Raw genomic sequence first — 21983 nt, 5'->3', positions numbered from 1 at the left:
CACTCAGCCATCTCTTAGAAATACTCTAGGTGGGGCGGCTGGGTGGCTCAGCCAGTTAGGCATCTGACTCTTGATTTCAGCTCAGGTCTTGATCTTGCCGTCATTGAGTTCAAGCCTACACTGGGCTCCATGCCCAGCATGGAAAAAAATATTATACTTGGAAAAAAAAAAAAAACACTTATGAAACAAATAAATAAACAAATACTCTAGGTATGGTAAGTAATTTGATTTTTCCCTTACACATACCAGTTGTAAAAGAATAAAAAAGGTGAGCCTGTGGGAGATACCCAGGGCCACACTTAACTGTGACCACACCCACACCTTCTCTAAATGCCGGTCTCACAGCATTCATCTCATGACCTTGTGTAGTCCCCAAAAAACATATGTCCTCATCCTAACCCCCGGAACCAGTGAACGTGATTTGGAAAAAGAGTTTTTATGGACTACAATGAAGGTCCTGAACTGCGATCATCATCCGGACTATGCAGGCGGGTCCCCTAGCCAAGGACATGGGTCTTGATAAGAGACGCAGGGGAGCAGGCAAGAGGGGCAGGCAGTGTGACCAGGAGGCAGAGACCGCAGTGCCGCAGCCCCAAGTCTAGAAATGCCAGCAGCCTCCACAGTGGCCAAATGCAGCCCGGCCGACACCTCCACTCCAGACTTCTGGCCTCCAGGAATTCGAGAGAAAAAAGTTCTGTTGTTTTAGCCACCAACTTTGTAATCATTTGTTATGGTAGCAACAGGAAACTAATACACCCTGACGTCTGCCTTTGTATATTATTCCACTCCTCTCTCTGCTGTCCCTGCTCAGAGAATACCTTATGGTGTGAGTATACATGCACACGCACGCGCAAGCCCTCAACATTTCAAACTATATCAGAAGTAAATGTGGCTTGAAAAACAGTCAACATGTTAAGTGATTTATAGTGGGGCTTTTCACAAAGTATTTTTTTCAGCCTGGGAAATTTTCCCAAAGTATGAGATGACCAATTTCCTCTTATTACTAAATCATTCCCATTATCTTATCAGACCTTTATTTTTTGGAGGAAAAGAATACTCCTTGTGTCACTGGACAGTACCACATATTCTGGTATAGGAGAGCTTAGGTTTTGTGATTTAAAAACAAAGAGTCAGGCAAGCTGTAGGCAGTGCCTCTGCTGAGAAGGACCGGCACCCACTTCCCCAGGCTCAGTTTGCCTTCACTCGTAACCCACTCCTACCCCAGGCCGGCAGGCAGGGTTCAGCGTGGACAGGAGGCCACTCTCCCCCTAAACGTAAATGCCTTTTTTTTATTTTTACTGACTTTAAAAGTAATTTGTGCTCATCACTTTTTTTTAAAAAGCCCTTCTAAAAATGCAAAAGATATAAAGAAAGTGAAAAACCACTCATAACTAGAGTGAACATATAATTCACCACCCAAAGCAGGAAGCTCTTGAAAGCAAAGGGAGGAAGGTATTAATTATTTCACTGGGACAAGCTGCAAACTAGGGCTATGCTGGGTAAACCGGATGTAGGGTCATCCTGCCTATTACTCAGATATCTGCAAATGTGTCATACATGGCTTCCTACATATGTGCACACAGAGAAGTACAACTGTGAGATGGTGCGCTACTTATCTCAGATATCTTCTGCATCAGTAATTATAAATCTACCGCATCACTTTCAAGGACTATGGCACAGGATGGTCACACGGTTGGGGTTTTTGGGTTCTGTTTTGGTTTCTGACTCTACAATGCCACAATAAGCATTCTTCCTACTGCAGTGCATTTTTGACTGATTAATTTCTAGAACAGGTTTCTAGACGTGGCATTGCTGGATCAAAGGTAAGGAGTGTTTGCATCTGGCCCATATTGCCAGCTGCTCGGGTGGCCTTTTCACAATCTCATTCCTAACAAGTATGTGCTGGTTCATAAAGTTCTACCTTGCTATCTTTAGTGAAATCATTTAAACCCAAACTAAGCTTTCAGTTACTTAAAACTCCACAGAATTATTCTTCTTTCTTCCAAGTTGACACCCTAATCCTGCTGCTCTGATCCAGTTTTAACTTGGAAAGCTTATAAATCCCTTTTTTCCATCACTTAGGGGGTCCTCAGATCATTAGGAGGAAGGGCCTCATCACCCACACAGGACTGTCTTCTCTTTTAAAGGCTCCACGGTAACCTGGCCTCTACCTAAAAGGCCAAAGGGGTGGTTCTGATTTAATCTCATTTCTTATTCTGAGCTACAAGATGGACTGTGGGCATTTGTTTGGAGTCGTTACATCGTACATGTTGAAACCAGCCAAGTAACTGACAAAGCCCTTTGTGCAGTTAGAAACAGAGTTCCTGTCACGGAAGGTGGTATGGCCATGCCAGTGGGTACAGAGGGGATTCCAGGTTTGGCTCAGCTCAGCATACAAACCATACAATCACCTAGCCTAAACTTCACTATACAGCCTCCAGATGCCAGAGTGTTTCCATCAGTTCCCCCTCATAAAATGCATAATGAAAACCAATATATCCAGGTGCCAGGCTTCTAAGAAGCTCAAGCACTTGGAAGAGTTGTCACAGACCCATGTGATTTACCTTTTGTAGAAGCAAAGCCACCTAAAGACCATCATGTAGTCAATAGTGAAAAGGGAAAGAACAGACTCATTCCTCTCTCTGCTTTCTCCTTTTTCCAGACAGCAATCTGGGGCCATCTGGGGCAGTGGTAAGCCTCCAGCAACCACTACGGGCACAAAGAATGTGAGAACTGGAAGAGAGTTGTGAGACCCTCAGTATGGTCTATGCCTCTCATTCTAGCAGCCAGGAGGCCTGCGCCCAAAAAGGCAAGGACACCCGCTAAAGGTCACACCGGGAGCCGCTGGCCAATTTGGAGCCTGACTCTTCACCACCTGCCCCATGTCTGGTCTCTGAGAAGAGCACTGCCGAGGCAGGTTCAACCACAGGTAGTACCATGCGATGGCGAGAACTCTAGCAGACGGGTGTGTGAGCAGCTCTGTGGCCCTAGGCCCATTACAATTGAGCCATGTTTCCTTATCCATAGAAAGGGGAAAGTCATAATTAGGAAAAACCTATTACTAAAACTGGTGCTGTGAAATTCAGATAAAGTTTAAATAATGCCTGTAGTAGGCTTCAGAAAACTGCTTTGCCTCACCCACTGTCTTAGAGATGAATTACACTTGTGTAACTTCTTCCATTGAGCTGCTAATAAAGTCAGAAGAAAACTGTAAGCTTCATACATATTTGTAAAGCTTGGTCTAAACTCTTGGTTATTCATGACTGCATTGACCAGAACTCAGTAATCACTAGATTAGACTCCGAAAGTCTCCGATCTTGCCAGCAGATGCTAATATACATTTACTTAAACGAAATAGTTGTTTTACTTGAACACTAATAATCATCAAAGTTAAGATGTAAAATGGAACTACTCAAACTAGCTGTGATAAAGAACCAATTTTTGTTTTCTTTTAAAGTGTTCTAATCCACTGCTGGTACTTTTTATAAAATACACTACAAGTGAATTTATAAAGGAACATGAAACAGGAAAAAAAGACTGATACAACATAAGTCCACATTTTCTTTTTCTTTTAAGGATTACCCTCATCAAATTGCTGGAAAAGTTTTTAAGTGCTTAGTCTCAAGTTCTATACTTAGGCCAGTCGCGTGTGGACTGGCATACAATCCGCAGACCGCATTGACAAACAGCAAATACTGCCCACCCACCCGGGCCTCCCAGGATAGCAGGCACGTGCAGTGTGCTTCCAGGGATCAGCTAATTTACTGCTCAAAGCAATCACTGTCATCACCCACATCTTACACATGGAGAAAGTGGGGCTCAGGGAGGTTAAGCCATTTGCCTAGAATCACAAGGCAAATCAGGAGGGCTGGGATCTAAACCTGGGACTACCTGTCTGAAGTCTGCACAAAATTCTATTGTCTCCTGAGAGTGCTCAGAGAAGCCGTGCAATTAGTTTTCACTTTACCATTTAACTCAGAGTATGTCCTCATTACCTAGGTTGTAGGCAACCAAGCCCTGTTTTCCTATCTTCTTCCTGTTTTCTGTGCTTCTGGGCATTTTAATTAATTAAGAGGAATACTAATGGTGGTAAAATTTACATCAATTAAGATATCTGGAAGCAGATTGGGGAAAGACATGGTAACTAGGAGAGAAATGGCCACCAAAATTGGACTTTAACATACTTTTTTTATTCCATACTTCTCCCCCCTAATCATCAATGTGAGGTAAGGATGGCTGGATGGATTTCCCATAAAGCTTACCTTGCCCAACAGCCGAATGCATTTTCTCCATGTCAAACTTAATTTTTGATCTTCCTGGGGTGCTAAGCATCTTTTCCCAAACTGTGGTTACTTCTTTGAGACAAGGAGTGATTTCTTCATAATCGAGCTTTAGGCGCTTGTTCAGCAAATCATTTTCAGAGGCTAGAAGACATCATTTAAGACCAGGTTAGAGAGAATGCTATGGCTGCCTACTCACACAGCACTGCTGAGATGCTGAGCTGTTACAGCCAGCTTACCAGGTCCAAACTAAAATCACTGTTCCTGCGCCACCCCATTTTCCTTACCTTGGAAAAAACTAAATGCACCTAGGAGGTATCCTTGATTTCTCTTGCCCCTTCATCACCCCCAAGGAGTCCTGTTGGCTCTGCTATTACAGTACATCCCATACCTGTCCAGTTCTAGCAATCTCCATAGCTACCCTATTAAACCACAGATATCTCAAGGACAGGAGCTGTGTGTTAAAATTCCTGGTGCCTGGCATGCTTAGAGACCAACAAAATTTATTCATCTGAACCAGAAGAGACCCTCCAAGGACAGTTTCTCCTTGGTTAGAGCCAAACCTCCTTAGGTAGTTTCTACTTAGTCATGTTTCTGCTTCCTGCAGCTCAACAGAAGAAATCTGCCCCTCTCATAGGACGTTGCCCCAAATACATGAAGGTAGTTATTATTTCCCACCAACCTTATTCAGCTTAAACTGCATTAAAAATGTACCTAAATTACCAAAATGGGGCGGGGGAGGGGAGAGGAATCAATAAAGGAAAAGTTTAACTTGACAATTCTCAGGATTCGATCAGACAATTTCACTCCCATCTAAAACCACTATATCCTATTTCGACAGTGGTAATGCTGTCAGCCCCCAAATCCATTCCACTTCACATCTCAGATCCTGACTACGAGTGTATTAGGACAGCAGGTAGGATGCATAGCTAAGTATAAGCCAATACCTAGGCCTCTGCAGAACTGATCAACTACTGTATTTTATGATATAATAAGCAAAGACTATGTCCTAAGTACTTTATATTTAGCAACATTTCATCCTAATGACTCTCTGAGGCAGGGTTCTGGGTGAGAAAACCGAGGCACAGAGGCTGAGTGGTTCCTCCACGGTCCTGAGCAGGAGGTGGAGGGGCCTGGGGCCCTTGCCCTTCTCCACTGCCCGGCAGAGCTTGCTGTTCTTAATTATACAGTTTTTCTGGGATGAGGCATATATCTATTGGGGATCTTAAACGTTTGACAGAATCCAGTGGAGCTTATCTCTTTAACAGATACGGGGCCATTCAGATCTTTTTCTTCTCATTTCAGTTTTGGTAAGCTGCACCTTTCATGAAGTTTGTCCATTCCATCTAAGCTGTTACGTTTCCTGGCATAAACTCATTTTTTGTCCTAGAGACACTGATAAGTCAACGCAAACATCTCATGAGCCTGTCCTCCCCCAACCCCCTGAAAATACGTGCACTCTCCCCACCCCCACATTATTCAGGAGGAGAGGAGGCTGCTCATAGTCAGCCCAGGCCTACAGAAGTAGGTGCTGGAGGCAGGATCTGAAGACCCCCGGCTTAACCACTACACTTCTGTGTACACTTCAGTGCCTATTATTTTTAAGATGGGAATTACAGCTACCTTACTGAGTTGCTCTGATGAGGATTAAAGGAGATGAAATATACTAAACATCTACAAAATGTCTACTAATCAGCAAGTGCTCACAAATTATCCAAAATATAAAGGCAAATAAGGAAAAGCATAAAACACTGCTTTACTAATTAAGTGCTGATAACATGAAATAAAATATTTTCTTTTTCCATATTAGAAATTGAGCAAAGGCTAACTCCGTTAATCTGGTTAATGCTCCCCTGACGGTAAGACCTGATTCACTGGATGCAAGGATTATGTACTTAACTGACCCAATTACCACCTTCAGGTACAAATGCACCAAAAGGTGGTGCTGAAATGGCTGCAGAGCTCCCTAGCTCCCTCGTCCAGCTCTCATTGCATGGACGCAGACACTGAGTTCACAGAAGGTACAGGGCTTGCCCAGAGTTATTCACCAGCTGGTGGGTAGTCAAGCGACTCTGGGCCTGGGGCTGCCTCACCTGTGATCCTTCATCTACCACTTTATTCTCTTCCTTCTTACTTGGGATAATACGTTTTCTAAGGTCCCACTAAACAACCCTGTGACAAATCGGGTTCAGGACTAGCTTTGCTGGGGACAGAGACTGCAGGTAGCACTGGGCTCTCGGTGCCAATGGACGTTTCTCTGGCAGTGAGCTCTGCTGTGAGCCTTTGGGACTGACTGAAGAGCCCAGCAAGCAACATGAGGAACCTGCTCTGAGGTCAACAGAGCGATACCATCCAGCCAGAAGATTCAGTTGAAAAGGCTTAGTCCGTGTATTTCACCCTTGGCCCAAGCACCATCCTGCTGTGTGAGTATCCCAACACTGCTGCCTAAAATCCGTAGCCTCCAAAATGTCTTATCAGGCAAGGCAGTTGGTGCATGCTTGTGACAAATGTCAAGGCTCCCAGCCAAGGCTGTTAGATATAAGACCAAACTGTTTAAATTATTAAATAAGAGTCTACAAACCCATGATTGTGCTTTCTGGGGCTAGGGCAACCAGGACTACATGAGATCAAAGGTAACTCTGCAAAAGAGTCCTCTAAAATACGTATTACCATTTACCATGGATGTATGAGTGAACTTGGACTTTGAACTAATAATCTTCAGGTCCGATTTATGCCCATTACACAGGGTAGGCTGGAGCTGCCCATCCCCAATCCCGCACTATTAGCAACTGCCTTCACAGATAAAATGTTCTTCCAACTGCCACCATTTCTTAAAAACTTAGTAAGGAAAGGCTAAAAGGCTGGAAGCATCAATGATTAAATGACCTCCAAACCTGTACAGATTTTAGAAAAATTACACTCAATCTTTATTTTTTTATAGCCAACATAGGAAAAAAAACCTTTAAAAAAATACCTTCAGTTACGATTCCATTAAAATTCAAAATTCAAATGTGTTGTTATACCACTATGCAGATATAGTGTCTTTATTTTATTTTATTTTTTTAAGATTTTATGTACTTATTTGACAGAGAAAGAGAGCACAACAGAGAGGCAGGCAGGGGGAGAGGGAGAAGCAGACTCCCCGTGAGCAGACAGCCTGACGCGGGGCTCGATCCCAGGACCCCGGGATCATGACCTGAGCCGAAGGCAGACGCTTAACTGACTGAGCCACCCAGGTGCCCCCAGATATAGTGTCTTTAATATGAACTTTAATATGAAGTATGAAATTCTGAATGATATGAGTCAGTTCAACAAGCAATACTGTGCTAACCCCAAACCATGGCTGTATTGAACCACACCCTGTCCTGCATTAGGCTGCCTGCATCTTCATTTATAATAGGGGGAAAATGGTCCTGCAGAGGGGCACAGTGGAGACTGTTGGCTGGGGAGACAGGAAATGCATTTTAGACCCAGCACCACGAGAAGTTAGCTGTTTAACTCTGGGGAAATCAGAATTCAGCTTCCAACTGCCTACAATGGAGTGAAGTGGATTTAGATGATGTGGTTTGGTTCTTTCTCAGACGCAGTGGTTCTGGAATAGTAACAGATACTTAATCCACATATTCAAAAGCCAGGAAATAGACTTAAGCATAGAAGAACCTCCTCATACATGTCCTTCTAATTTCTTTCCCAAACAGCAAGCAATTCAGCTTTAACACCTGATCAATTTCAACCACTCCCATATATAATTTAACTTTCCTTTAAAAAGCAACTAAAAGTGGCACCTGGGTGGCACAGTCAGTTAAAGGTTCAACTCTTGGTTTCGGCTCAGTTTGTGATCTCAGGGTCATGAGACTGAGCCCCTCCACGCTCAATACAGAGTTTGCTTGAGATTCTCCCTCTCCCTGCCCCTCCTGCTTGTGTGCTCTCTCCCTAAAATTAAATAAGTTGGGGCGCCTGGGTCAGTTAAGCATCTGCCTTTGGCTCAGGTCATGATCTCAGGGTCCTGGGATCGAGCCCGTGTCAGGCTCCCTGCTCAGTGAGGAGTTTGCTTCTCCCGTTCCCTCTGCCCTTCCCCCCACCCACGCTCATGCTCTCTCTCTCAAATAAATAAAATACAACCTTAAAAAAAAAAAAATCTTTAAGAAAATAAAAAAAACTAAAAAAAAACCAATGCAATAGAATGACTGTCTCTCTAGTACACAGTACACTCCCGGTTGGTTCTTGTCAAATCTTGCTTCTGTATTTATTTAAAGATTTATTTATGTGAGAGAGAGAGAGAGAGAGAGAGAGAGAGAGTGAGCATGGGGGGGGGGGGGGAGGCAGAGGGAGAAGAAGAGAGAGTTCCAAGCAGACTCCACGCCAAGTGTGGAGCCAGAAGTGGGGCTCAATCCCACAACCCTGAGATCAACAACCTGAGCCAAAACCAAGAGTCAGATGCTCAGCTGACTGAGCCACCCAAGTGTCCCTTGTTTCTGTATTTAATGAGAAAGTTCTGTGCCCATCCCATACCAACAAAGCTTACCAAATGTTTTTTAGGCAATTCATGGTCAGGTTCTTATTGATGATTAAGCTTCTCAGCAATATACGTACTGTAATGCACTGAAACCATGCTTTCTAAATTATATTAAAGAAGCTTATTATGCTTTCACCACAAAGGTAAATGCATGTTGAACTTTAGAGAGCTAAGAAGAGAGATTAAGTCAAACAGCAAGAACGGAAGACCAGCCAGGACTGCCCACTGCCGGATGAAATGAGGAAGCAGCAGAACGGTGCTGGCAAGGGCTAGTGAACGCAATGCAACACCTGGCAAGGTGCTCCAGGAGCCTGACGGAACTCTTCCGCGCTCATTCTTCTCTGTCTGGTCATCATTTACACAGCTTTACCAAAGCTCCGCTTCCGTGGCACACTGATCTTGCCGCGTCGATGCCGTCACGATGCCTCCTAACGTCCCAAGAAGCCAGCCGGCACCATTCCCATGTTACAGCTACGCCCTGATTTTCCATGGCTGTCATTTCCAGGATGATTGGCCAGGAGAAGTATTAGGACTTACGACCTACACGACGAACATAACTGCCTCTCCGCTTTTCAACAAAAATCCCAACCAACAGACACGAGTATGAGTGCTGTGCTCCAGAGCCGTCATTTAGCTCATGCTCATTTAGCACTTGGTGATGTCATCACGGTCAAATCTCTTTCCAACATCTGCTTTTACTTGTTTTTTAAAGATTTATTTAGACATCTGCTTTCAGAATGGCCTTCAAGAACACACAAGAAAACAGCAGGAAAACAGAGCTGGAAGAAAACTTAGCATTCAGTGCTGTCAAATCCCCTTGCGTGGCACCCCTCCCACAGCACCATCCGGGGATGACCGGTCTGCCTCAATACCGGGGACAGGGCGGGGGGGGGGAGGGGTGGAGCCCACAGTATCCGTCAGTGGCCCATTCCAGCCACCAAGCTACTTTCATAACAAAAGGTCTTACTACTTTGTATCTGACTTCTTGTTTTTGATCAAAGATGACACACTTTTTTGGACTATGAGCCTTATTCATCAGATTCGGTGTCTTAATAACCTTCACCTCTATACAGATCTTGAGATAAAAGATGAAGATCTGCAGTCAAGAAGTAAGTTCAATGAAAGGTACTCTACTTCTACAACTGCCCTGGGCCATGGCAGCACGACTCAGCTGCCTCCCTCTGGAAGATACGTCTGACTTCCTGGTCAGAATGCCCATGACTTCCCATCCAGCCAGTGCTCTATACTCCTAGGCCCATGTTCTTTCCGTCAGACCGCCCACTTAGCTTCTGAGCTACTAGGAAAATAGTATTTTTTGGTTCAAGCAACAGTACAGAAACAGGAAATGAACAAAACCTAAACTTGCAAAGTTCATGTCTTATTTTGATATAACCCCTGGCAAGAACTTGACTGGTCTGAGCCTCAGTTTCCTCTTCAGGCTAATACATGCCTTCCGGAGCTGTCAGCATTAAATGAGCCTGTCTATATAAAACCTTGGTATCAGTTCAGGTAGAACTGCGCTAACGCTAAAGCTTAGTCCTCTTCAGATCACCTGCAACCCACCAAAAATGCACACAGAGTGAGGTTATGAACTTAAGTGATTTGTGTAGGATTAGTTTATACCTACCAGCCAAGCACAGACTGTGGCTGAGGGCAAAGTAGGGAGAGGGAGAGAAAACAAAACAAAAACACTCTTCAGAGGGTTGAAGCTTACATTTGAAGGTTGTCTCTTGGAAGTTCTACATGTTATGCTAAAAATGACCATACAGGAATAATTTAATATAGTTGGTGAGATTATCATGAACTCTCCAGAAAGTAAAAAGCATTAACTCGACTTTGAAAAAATAAACATATTTCATATATACATGTATGTACGTATGCTAGAGGATCTTGTTTTTCTTTTTAAAGACAGCATACTTATGTCTGATGTGATTCACTTCAGAGCCAAGATAAATTATCAGGCCTGTCATTCTAAAAAAATGGCAAACCAACCTTGCAGCTTCTGATTTTCCTTCTCCATTCTGAGGAGCAGTATCTGTTGTAAAATAGCCTTTTGCCATAACTCTCGAAGCTCGCGAGATGTCCTTTTCTTTTCCTCTGGGACGGGGCCGAAGGGTCCATCTTCACAAACTGGTTCTAAAGGAGATCGTGGTGGAAGCTCTCCCAGTTCTGAGTAATCTGGGGATGGAAAAGGACATTTCAGAATGGTCATTTTTTTTTTTAATACAGATTTAAACGTAGTGTCAAATCAGAAAATTTCTGTTCATTCAGATTTTATGAAATGGTGTCACCGATTTAAAATTCAAGCTTTAATATGCATTGAAATAAGTTAGGTCTGAGCCACAACCATCAAATTATACATCAAATAGCAAGCAAAAGTTGGAGGAGCTGAGGAAATGTTCAAAGATACCTACTTTTAAAGGTGTAATACTCCTGTTTTCTTCTGAGTTAATGACTGTATTATTGGTAATAGCAAACATTCACAGAGTGCTCACTCTGTAGCGATTGTTCTGAGGGCTTTATGGATACTAGTTTAGTTAACACTCAACCACCCTAAGATGTAGCTACTATAACTATCCAGTTTTAAAGAAAAGCAAACTGAAGCACATTTGACACCTGCCAAATGTCACAGAGCTAGGAAGTGTAGAACCAGGATCGGGGACCCAAGCAGACTGGCTTAACCACCATGTTATAAGGCTAGATATTCTGGAAGAAGATTAATACGTATTTAATAGCCAATAATAACAGTGACCATTAATGGGTCCTCTACCAAGTGCTGGGCACCATGCCAGGTGTTTTATATAGACAGACTCATTTAATCCTGATGACAACTCCAGAAGACAGGGATTAGCCTGAAGAGAAAACTAAGGCTCAGAGAAGCAAAGGAAGTTGCCCAGGGTCGGACAGTGAATAAGCAGGTGTGGTGGGATCCCAACCAATGTCTGCCTGACTTGGAAGTTCATGCTTCCTGCTCAATATCCCTGTAATTCAAATGTTTCCTATGTCATCAAGTTTCAAATTTCCATTTATTAGTTGAAATCTCTTTACATTTCATGAATTTGTACCTTTCTCAACTGCAGACCCCATGTGGCTGGGACACAGTGCTGTTGTAACTCACAAATACCTTACAGACAAGCAGAAAGAACATCCCACCAGCTTACTCTGAAACTAGCTACAAACAGCAAAAGTTCTCATATGGAATATTACTCAGCCATCAGAAAGGATGAATAACTACTGTCTGCATCGACATGGATGGAACTGGAGGGGATTATGCTACGTGAAATAAGTCAAGCAGAGAAAGACAATTATCACATGGTTTCACTCCTATGTGGAACATAAGGAATAGAGTGGAGGACCACAGGGGAAGGGAGGGAAAACTGAATGGGAAGAATTCAGAGAGGGGGACAAACCATGAGAGACTCTTGACTCCAGGAAACATACTGAGGGTTACAGAAGGGAGGGGGATGGTGGGATGGGGTAACCAGGTGATGGGTATTAAGGAGGGCACATGTGGTGATGAGCACTGGGTGTTATACACAACTAATGAATCGCTGAACATTACATCAAAAACTAATGATGTACTTCTATGTTGGCTAATTGAACATAATTAAAAAAAAAGTTCTTATATGAGTGGGCCCCATCTGAGGCAATGCATTCTTGGGTATTTCTCTCTAAACTGAACCTAAGTAAAATCACAGTCCTAACATTCTGTGAAAAGCCCTTGACAGACAACCCGAATTTCACAACCACCCAGAACACAACATACAATCTCTTCCAGTGTACAGTTCCAACAAAATTCCATGCTACAATTAATTTCCAAAACAGTTTCAGCATTGACTGCTCATTATCTAAAGGTGGGTTTGATTTCCTGCTATGAAATCTATGAAATCAAACACAAGCTACAAACACAAGCTACAAGTTTCATTTTCTAAAGTGACTTGCCCATCTTAACTCCTTTTAAAGTTACTGGATTAAAAAAAATTATGATAAGCATTAAGAATGCTTTGTGATGTCTGTAAGCATTTAAATGCTTATCATCACATTTCTATCTATGTCTATTTCATTATGATCCTATTAAACGAATGAATAAATTAAAATTCTTCTTTTGGGGGTAGTTTTTATGCACGTTATAGGAGGATGCTCATGTGTAATGGTCAGTATAAAAGCAGGAATCACAATTGTTGTATGGTAGGATCTCAACCTTAAAATTATTATGAGGAGCAGGACCATTCAGTGACTAAAAGGTCAGGCTCTGGAGCCAGGCTGTCTGGGTTTTAATTAAGACTATGCATTTTTTTATTTTGTGACCTTCAGCAAATTGCTTAACCCCTTAATGCCTCAGTTTCCCAAGCTGTCAAGCAGGAATAACAGCACCTCCCTCACAGAACTGTTACAGGGACTGGGGCACCTGGGTGGCTCAGGAGGTTAAGCATCAACTCTTAATTTCAGCTCAGGTCATGATCTCAGGGTCGAGAGATCTGTGCTCTGCGTGGAGTCTGCTTGTCCCTCTCCCTTCCCCTGCTTGCATGCGCTCTCCCTCTCTCTCTCTCTAAAATAAATAAAATCTTTTTTTTTTTTAAAGAAGTGTTACAGGGATTGAGTTAAAAACTACCTGAAACGGGGTCGAACACACAGTAAGAACACAGTGAGTACTAGCTTCTTATTGGTTGCTATTACATAGTCCTTAACGGCACAGAAAAAAACACTGGAAGGAAACACTTAGAAATTTATCCACTCAATTGCAAGCTCTAAGAAGGCCAGACAGGCCACCTTGTCAGTGAGGGTTCACCTAGCACCCGGCACAGTGTCTGCCACCTGGCAGGTGCTGGGCAGATCCTGCTGAAGAAGAGAGACAGGTGGGTGCTAGGTCTGCATGTGCTTCCTGCTCTTTTTTGTATTTCCTAAATTTGTGACAATAAACGTAATTTTTAGAACCAACTGAAGAAAAGTAATGCAAATCTGTTCCGATTTAAATCAAAGATTGCAAAATGTTCTGCAAAACACTTAGAAGACAAACCAGTCCCCCCAAACTTGTGTACTTAGCATTAGTTGGTACAGAATATGACACAGCTGAAGTTTACCCTTTTTTTCAGAAGGCATTTTAGTTAGTATTCTCATTCAATCTTATTCTGCAGCCTGGAGTCTTCTATCTGAGCTCTTCCCTCTTTTACCATCTTGGCTGTTGAAACTCTGCTGGACACTGCGGTGGTGATTCAAGTTCTGCTTCATCTCATGCTGAAGGATTCACAAGGGTCGGCGGGGAGACGGCCTTGCCATGGGGCAGCCTAGTCATAAAGTACTTTAGTGACTTACAAAAGACCGATAGTTAACTGTCGGTTTGTTCTAAATCTGGCCTGGCTAAATGAATCCAAGTGGGCTGTTTTCTTATCAATGCAAAAAGACGCAAGTTTGGGCCGAGGGTGGCCCTCTTTCATGGACACATGCCTGGGGTACAGAGTGCCTGGGGTACAGTCTTATGAGACGTGTACTCAACAGCATGGGGCTGAGTGGAGTGGCAGGGCCAGGGAGAGGATAATATGAAGATGTTGGTCAACTGGCAGCTGAGAAGCTTACTCTAATAATAAATGTGTGCATTATTTTAACTTGGATCATTCCTAAGCCATTTACATAAGTATTTATCGCGTCCCTTATATACCTGGGATGTGACATGCTAGGTGGTCTAAGAGAGGCTCCTTTGATGTTTCTAACATTCTTTTTTTTTTGTTTCTAACATTCTTTAGAACAACACTGGGGATCTGGCTTCCTTCCCGGACCGACACTCTTGCTGAGAGGCTGCCACACAGACACTGATGGGGAGGGCCAGGAGGAACTGGGCTAGGGGTCCCTCCACCCCCAGGCCAGCTTGGCGGTCCCTCTTTGTAAACCTCTGTAGACACGTACACCTTTGGGGTTCCAGTCCCTCGGTGCAAAATGTGAGAAATTATATTCCCCTGTGACTGCCCCAACTGTGGAGCCAACAGGCACTGACAGACAGACATACTCCTACGTCTGCAGGACCCCGAAACCAAAGGGCCGCAATAACACGCTAGCCTAGGATGAGACTTTACTATCCGGACATGCCCTGTAATGACAAGATGAAGCATGCTTAATGACAACAGAGCCTTTCAGAAACAATCGGTTTCAATGGGTTCTGAGAACTTCAAAGCCGGCCACAAGTCAGGGGTCCTGCGAGACAATCCTTGCTGGGACATTCTCAACAGGGTCATAAATAGGATCTAGGCTGGTGCGTCAATACTTGAGCTGCCAAATGTCCTCCTGAGACTGTGCTGCTACATTCTTCTCTCCCGCCCCGCACACAGGTGTGCGGGGAAGAGCATGACTCCGCACCATCGGTAGGAACACGGCCGACGCTGTGACGGGGCAGAGGAAAGGGACACGCGTGCACACGGCCTCCCAGCTGTCCCGTGCTGACTGAAAAGTACGGAATACGGGGCGGCTAGCTGGTACTTTCACGAGACACTGCTATCAGGTTTGAACTGCTGTTCTCCTCCTTGTAGGGACCTGACACTGAGTCACACATTAAGTGCCTTGTAAGAGAGGGGCGCTCCGGGAGGAACATGAAGAGATAGGCCCTTCTTCAACATTCTGGGGTTTCTGTTATCCCACAGCAGAGCGTTTTTATAACTCTCCATCTCAAAAATCTTGATCTCCCATGCCAAAAGAGCAATGTTTAAGATTCCTGCTATTCTGAAACCTCTGCTTTAGCAACATGAATAGACTTTGGAAACGAGAATTAAAACTGAACAATAAGCCTCTGGAGAAAAGTTAACAACAGGGATTAACGTCTGCAGCATCTGTTGTTACCAACAACTGAAGACAATTTCTTAAAAACCAGAGTAAAATAACCGTGTAGACTTAAGAAAGGAAGAGGCAGTCCTCTATGAATGCTGTCAAACTGTTTACAGAGCATGAACAACTTTACCTCTCCTGCGACAGAATGTTGTGCCAGGGAAACGGCAGATACACACGCAACAGTCACCGAACAAAAGGATTCATTTACCCGAGACTGCTCTACAGCCTACCGTGTCTTCTTTGGAAAATAATAACAACAACAATAACAAAAGAACCTTGTTATTTTCTACAGTTGCATTATAGAATGGTCCAGCCACAGGGAAACAGAATTTTTTTTTTTTTAAATAACATTTGGTAAAAAGAAATTTTTTTTTTTTTAAGATTTTATTTATTTATTTGACAGGGAGAGACAGCCAGAGAGAGAACACAAGCAGGGTAAGTGGGAGAGAGAGAAGCAGGCTTCCCGCCGAGCAGGGAGCCCGATGCGGGGCTCGATCCCAGCACCCTGGGATCATGACCTGAGCCGAAGGCAGACGCTTAACGACTGAGCCACCCAGGCGCACCAAAAAAAGAAATATTTTTAAGTTTTTGCCACATGCCTGCTAGAAATCCAAATATGACTAGGACACAATCCCTCAAGTTTCAACAGGGTTATTGGGAGAAGTACATGGCTGCTAGGAAGTACAAAGAAAGTGTTCTAGAAATTTAGCAGAGAAAATGAATCTCTCCTGTCTGTCAGGTCAAGAGCATGAGCCCTGGGGTCACACGTTCAGGGTCAAATCCCAGCTCCACTACTAACCTAGCCACTCAAACGCAAACGTGTGGTCTGACGCTTTACACCCACTCCCTCATCTGCCTAACAGTGTCTATGCTCGGTGGACTGGTGTGTGTGGTTAAGTAGTAAACGTGCGGAAACACAAGCCGGGCACATAGCAAGCATTCAGTAAACCGACAGCTGTCGTTCTTATCACCATCATCAGGACCAGGTTTTTGGAAGTGGTGGTAGCTCTTGGAGGACATGGCAAAGTCACAAAGGTGGAAATTTCTCGTAAATGTGGCTACGAAAACAAGGTGTCCAGGTGACAGTTCCTCATCCAGTGACCCGTTTCAGCCAATGAGCAGATGTAGGTGTGTATGTGAAAACAAGAATGGTTGAGCCCAGATTACAGAAAGCGCTGAATGATTAATTTATGTATTAATGGGTGAGGAAATGGGAATCACGGAAGAGCTGAGGTTTTTACAGTTTTTAAGGAAAAGGTATTCCATTTATGTGTTCTTTAGCGCTGGAAAGAGACCGCGGCTGTCGGGGAATCAGAGCTCAGTGGATCAAACGGAGGGCTATTATAAAACCACATGAGAAGGCGCTGGGCAGGGCGGGGGCTATGAAGATAGGAGCACGAGCCTAGCTCTGCCTGAGATGGGGTGCAAGGGGAGGAGAGGACACGTGCTGGGGAGCTAGGCACACACGTTTTATTAAAAAGCGGCAGCCAAGGTATGCAGAAACGAGAAACAGAAGCAAGGGTCTCGCAGGACTCTATCTCTATATCCTTCCAAATTAGCTATTTGGAGGGGAGTCTCCAAGGCTCCATGAAGACGACTTGGAGTCTCAGAAGTCAAAAGCCCCGCATCTCCCTGTTCAGAGGTTGTGAGGACAGCTCCGAGGAGCAGCAGCGAAGGAGTGAAGGTGGCGTGGTGGTGGGCAGTCCAGGGCAGACAGCCAGGCAGACGGACCAGGACTGAAGGCAAGGCGGTCAGGCGGCGCTCCTGGGGGCTCTGGTCAGCCCACCATGCCCCCAGCTGCCCCCTTCTGGGCTGAGCTCTGAGAGCAGAGGCATGCAGCACCGAGTTTGGTTTCCTGGTGGTGGAGGCTACGAAAGTTAAGGCCTACATAAAGCTTGAAAAGAACCAAGAAAATGCTGCAGATGAATTTTTATATTTAATGCAGGAGATAAAATTATCCTTTGAAATAAATAGCATTTGTTTTTGCATCTGCAAGGGGAATGATACTGTACTTTTCAAGAGGGCTGAAGGTCAGGGCTCTTGTTTCTTGATTAAAGTCAATAAAACTATAAAGAGGAACATATATTCAGTCTGTTGGAATATAAAACACTGAGCTCTGTCATAGTTTGCTCTCTCCTATTAACCCTGTACAGAACACTGGATTTCAAACTGTGGTCCTTGGGATTTTCTAGGACACCTCAGGGTGGAAAAGCACCTCGAGCTGCACAAAAGGGCCCTGGTGAGAGCCAGCAGGCTGTGTATGTGTGAGGAGGTGTCCAAGGACGTCCCGCCAACAGCCGCTGTGTGCTGACCGCGTTAGACACCCCTTGCTCATGCTCCGTTCCTTCTTCTGGACTGTGGGGGAAACGGTCAGCACTCACAGGAACACAGGGATCCAGGGCTGAAAAGGGCACCAGAAGGTGACTTAGCTCAACCCCCTTCCCTTCCCAGAGGAGGAAACTGAGGCTCAAAGAGGTCCAAACTCATTTTTTGGACCACTGCCTATGTATGTGCCAGGCCGTGTAGCTTCCAAGTCCCCACTGATTTCATGCTCACGACCACCCGATAAGCAAGGACTGTTTTTATCCCCCAACGGCACAGCCCAAGACACCAAACTAGCACTTGGACTCTGGGTGCTCAGCATGACGGAAACGAACTAGTGCTGACACTCACCCCCAGGAAAAGCAGCCCCCTGACTCTCTGTGCCTCAGTTCCCTCATCCACAAATCCCAGACAATAACGGCCTCCATCTCCCCCAGCTCTGTTGCAGAGATTAAATGAAAAATCCTTATGAACACATAAAATCGTACATGGCCAGGGATAAGTACTGAATTCCTATTATCATCAGTATCTATTTTATTCTAAACCTGGCTAGATCCTTGTGCTGCTTAGACGTCTCCGCAATCAGACTAGGGCTGGGGAGAAAGAAGAAACCCAGTTTACCAAAGAACACTGGGGAAGACAGACGCTTACTCTTCCCAGGGGCTCTCCCCAACAACAGGAGTCCCTGGTCACTGCCTTAGCGTGTCCAGGACCTGTGGTCACGACAGGCCTGGAAGCACGGGAGAGGGACGGTCACCCTCACAATAGCGGGGATACCCTTTTAGCCTTTCTTTGGCTGGCTGACGCCCTCCTCCTTCAAAGCTCAGCGCCAAGGCCACAGCCTCTGGAGAGACTCCTCTCGCCACCCCCTGCCCCGTCAGAGCCTGCAGCACCCCCTCGACGCTGCCCCAGCACCCTGGCAAACCTCAACCGAGCCTCCAGGATTCTGAGAATGTCATCCCCGGGGCCAAAGACCACTGCCCTGAGCACAATCAAGTCAAGAGGAGCTCGGAGAAGCAGAAGATCAAGCAGCCTGGAGCATCTTGGGGAAAAACGAAGCAGAAGGGAAAGGAATAAAAGAGGGACAGTCTAGACGGGGGGGACAAGGACAAACATGCAGGAGGAGACACAAGCAAGGCCCTTGTGTGGCACTCAGTTCTGGCCCAAGCAACAGGCTCAGCTCTTTTCCAGTTTTACTCCTAAGCTGTGCAAAAACTATTAAAAAACTTCCTATGAACGTCATACATCTGTATGTGAATATACAGATGCCTGATACTCACGTGTACGTAGAACCTTATACATGAGGCTTTATAAGGAAAATATTAGAGAGAACGTATTAATCACCCCGGTGACCCATCATTTAATTTACCCCAAGAACAATGAAAGGAAACCCCCCTTGGTCCCCAAGGAGAGAGCAGAGGAAGCCACCGACAGCGGGTGTGAGAAGCGGCAGGAGAAGAGCCCACAGAGGGTGGCCGAAGTGCAGGAGAGACGAGCCTAATCTGAGCCTGGCATGGGGGTGGGGCAGGGACAGTGTTGGACACATGACCAGGCAGGACGACCGCCCGAGAGGGAAGGTCACTCCATGAGAAGCACGGGAATGAACACATCATGATGAATTTGGGAACTTGGAGGAGCTCCGCATGACCCTGGGAAAGTGTGCATGCTGAGGTGGGGGAGTACCTGCACACGGTAAGAAATGAGTCAGGGTGAACAGTGAAGGGCCTCCTATGCTAGCAAGCAAGCCATCCTGACATGAGCTCTAGCGAAGAAGTGAAAAAATGACAAGCCATCAGGTTCTGTTTCAGAGAAGTTACCCTGTTGCCCACACTTAGCCCTTTGATCTCGTCCATATGGAGATTTCAAAAGGTGTCAGGCCATCCTACGTTCATCGTTTACATTGGTAACTCTCCTGATGACAGCTGCTGGTCAAGCCCGCCCTGCTTGGACTTCACTATGGGCACGGAGGACAAGGTTTCCCTGACCCCTTCCTCACAAAAGTACTGGGGGTCACCATCCCCAGAACCCAGGCCGTGAGTTCCTCCCACAGGAGCAGCTCCAGACCAGCAGCATCCGTATCCTCTGCTTGCTTGGCAGAATGTCTGTCTTGGCGCCTTAGACCCACTGGCTCACAGACTCGGGTGGGACCCGGGGACCGGGGTTTTAACATCTGGAATTCTATGCACACTGAAGTTCAAGAATCCCTGGCCTCTGGCAGTCAGCATTTTTTCGGCCACTTACTTTAGGTTGTAGATTTACCTTAATTGGTGGTTTCACATTATCCGACACTAGGAAATGGAGTTACCTTTTAAATAAATTATTTCAAGTTAATTAAGGACTTCATCCGTTACAGATAACCTGATCATTAATAAAAATTTAAAATACAACATATCTTGATTGTCAAACACCAGCCAAATCTCGTTTTAATCTTTGTCAAAGGCAACTGTTTGAAATCAAATTAATACCATTTTCTCAAGAAATGCATTCAGAAAGTCATCCCTCCCTGCTGACCCAGGTCAACTACCCACACTATTAGACTGATAATAAATTTCCTTCCAGAAAACTTCCAGATATGAACATAAATAGAAACACAGACCAATGAGTCACCCAACAGAAACAGAAAAATATACTACTAAAAGCTAAGATCACGATTTCTCAGTTCGTGAAATTTGACCATCTGCAGAAAAGCAGCTCATCTGTTTACAGCACGGCTTCCGGCACTTCCCCCATGTGAACCCCTCCAAGGAGGACAGGCCCTGCCCCACACCCTGCAAGGAAGGTGTGCTCAGTCTCAGGGGGGCTTTCTGCATCTCTTCCGACTAGAAGCCTGGGGAGGAAAGCAACAGCCTCACCCTCAAATCCCCCCTGACCACAGCAAAGGGCACTGAGGGTCCAAGTTAAACCTGGTACGAGTAAGGGACTGCATCATGGAATGACGGCTTTCAAACTATACCCCATGAAGCTGACGGCAAAGTCCACGCAGCGTCCAGGGGAGCGGTGGGGGACAGAGCTGCCTGAGCTCGGACGGCTGTAACAACATAACCACAGACCAAAGGGCTACAACAACATTTATTTCTCACTGTTCTGGAGGCTGAAAGTTCAAATTCAGAGTGCCAGCATGGTCAGGTTCTTGGGGAAGGCCCTTTTCCTGGCTTGCCTCCTTCTTGTTGTGCTCTCATGTGGCAGAGAGAGAGAGCGCGCGCTCTGGTCTCCTCCTCTTAGTTATAAGGCATTGATCCCATCATGGAGGCTTGACCCACATGCATGGGCTCATCTAAACCTAGCTGCCTCCCAAAGGCCCCACCTCCAAACACCAACACATTAAGTACTGGGGCTTCAACATGTGAATTTTCAGGGGACACACTCAATCCATAGCATGAGCAAATATGGTTTGAAACTACTCCTTCTCTTCGTTTCAGCAGAGCAACTGGATTTCATGGGTTTTAGGGCCTCTAAAAACTTTCCTTTAAAAAGAGTTGTCATGGGCGCCTGGGTGGCTCAGTTGGTTGAGCGACTGCCTTCGGCTCAGGTCATGACCCTGGAGTCCCGGGATTGAGTCCCACATCAGGCTCCCTGCTCAGTGGGGAGTCTGCTTCTCCCTCTGACCCTCTTCCCTCTCATGCTCTCTGTCTCTCATTCTCTCTCTCTCAAATAAATAAATAAAATCTTTAAAAAAATAAAAATAAATAAAAAGAGCTGTCAGTAGCTAAGAAAAAAGTTTTAAGAGTACAGGTAACAAGGTTTTTTTATGACCAGAAGGAACAGGATGGTGTTTTGAGTCTTGATGGACTGGCAAAATTCAGAACTTTTTTTTTGCAGGGGGAAAGGAGACTTGGAGGCCAGAAAGAAGGAGCTGCTTGAGCAAAGGTCCACAGTATTCCAGCTCAGAGCCACCCTTCCTTCAATCCACGGTACTTGCTATCGACGTCAGTGTGGCAACTGACTTGTGCTGCCATGGGACATCTTAAACATTTTATCTTGGGGCATCTTTTATCAACCAGGTCCTGGGATAGGGCTTAGAAGTGGACTGTCATCTGGTCTACCTTCCTCAA

At 45.1% G+C, this 21983-nt stretch overlaps 1 protein-coding gene across 10 annotated transcripts in view; it reads right to left on the bottom strand.

The window, feature by feature from the left end:
- TBC1D1 (TBC1 domain family member 1) overlaps positions 1 to 21983 on the bottom strand; it is a 226314-nt gene that overhangs the window by 34702 nt on the left and 169629 nt on the right. For 9 of the 10 annotated variants that reach the window (XM_078068498.1, XM_078068495.1, XM_036076054.2 and 6 more), the window contains 2 exons: positions 10789 to 10974; positions 4263 to 4424 (listed from right to left, as the gene is read on the bottom strand). In XM_078068498.1, the coding sequence (XP_077924624.1) occupies positions 4263 to 4424; positions 10789 to 10974 (348 nt within the window). Of the gene's footprint in view, positions 1 to 4262; positions 4425 to 10788; positions 10975 to 13877; positions 13912 to 21983 lie in introns of those variants that run through there. The other variant, XM_078068499.1, reaches the window with a different exon arrangement.

The sequence above is a fragment of the Halichoerus grypus genome, chromosome 3 (assembly GCF_964656455.1).
Source record: "Halichoerus grypus chromosome 3, mHalGry1.hap1.1, whole genome shotgun sequence".
Taxonomy (NCBI): Eukaryota; Metazoa; Chordata; class Mammalia; order Carnivora; family Phocidae; genus Halichoerus; species Halichoerus grypus.
The sequence above is the reverse complement of the archived record's forward strand: the minus strand, read 5'-3'. Positions and strand labels throughout refer to the sequence as shown.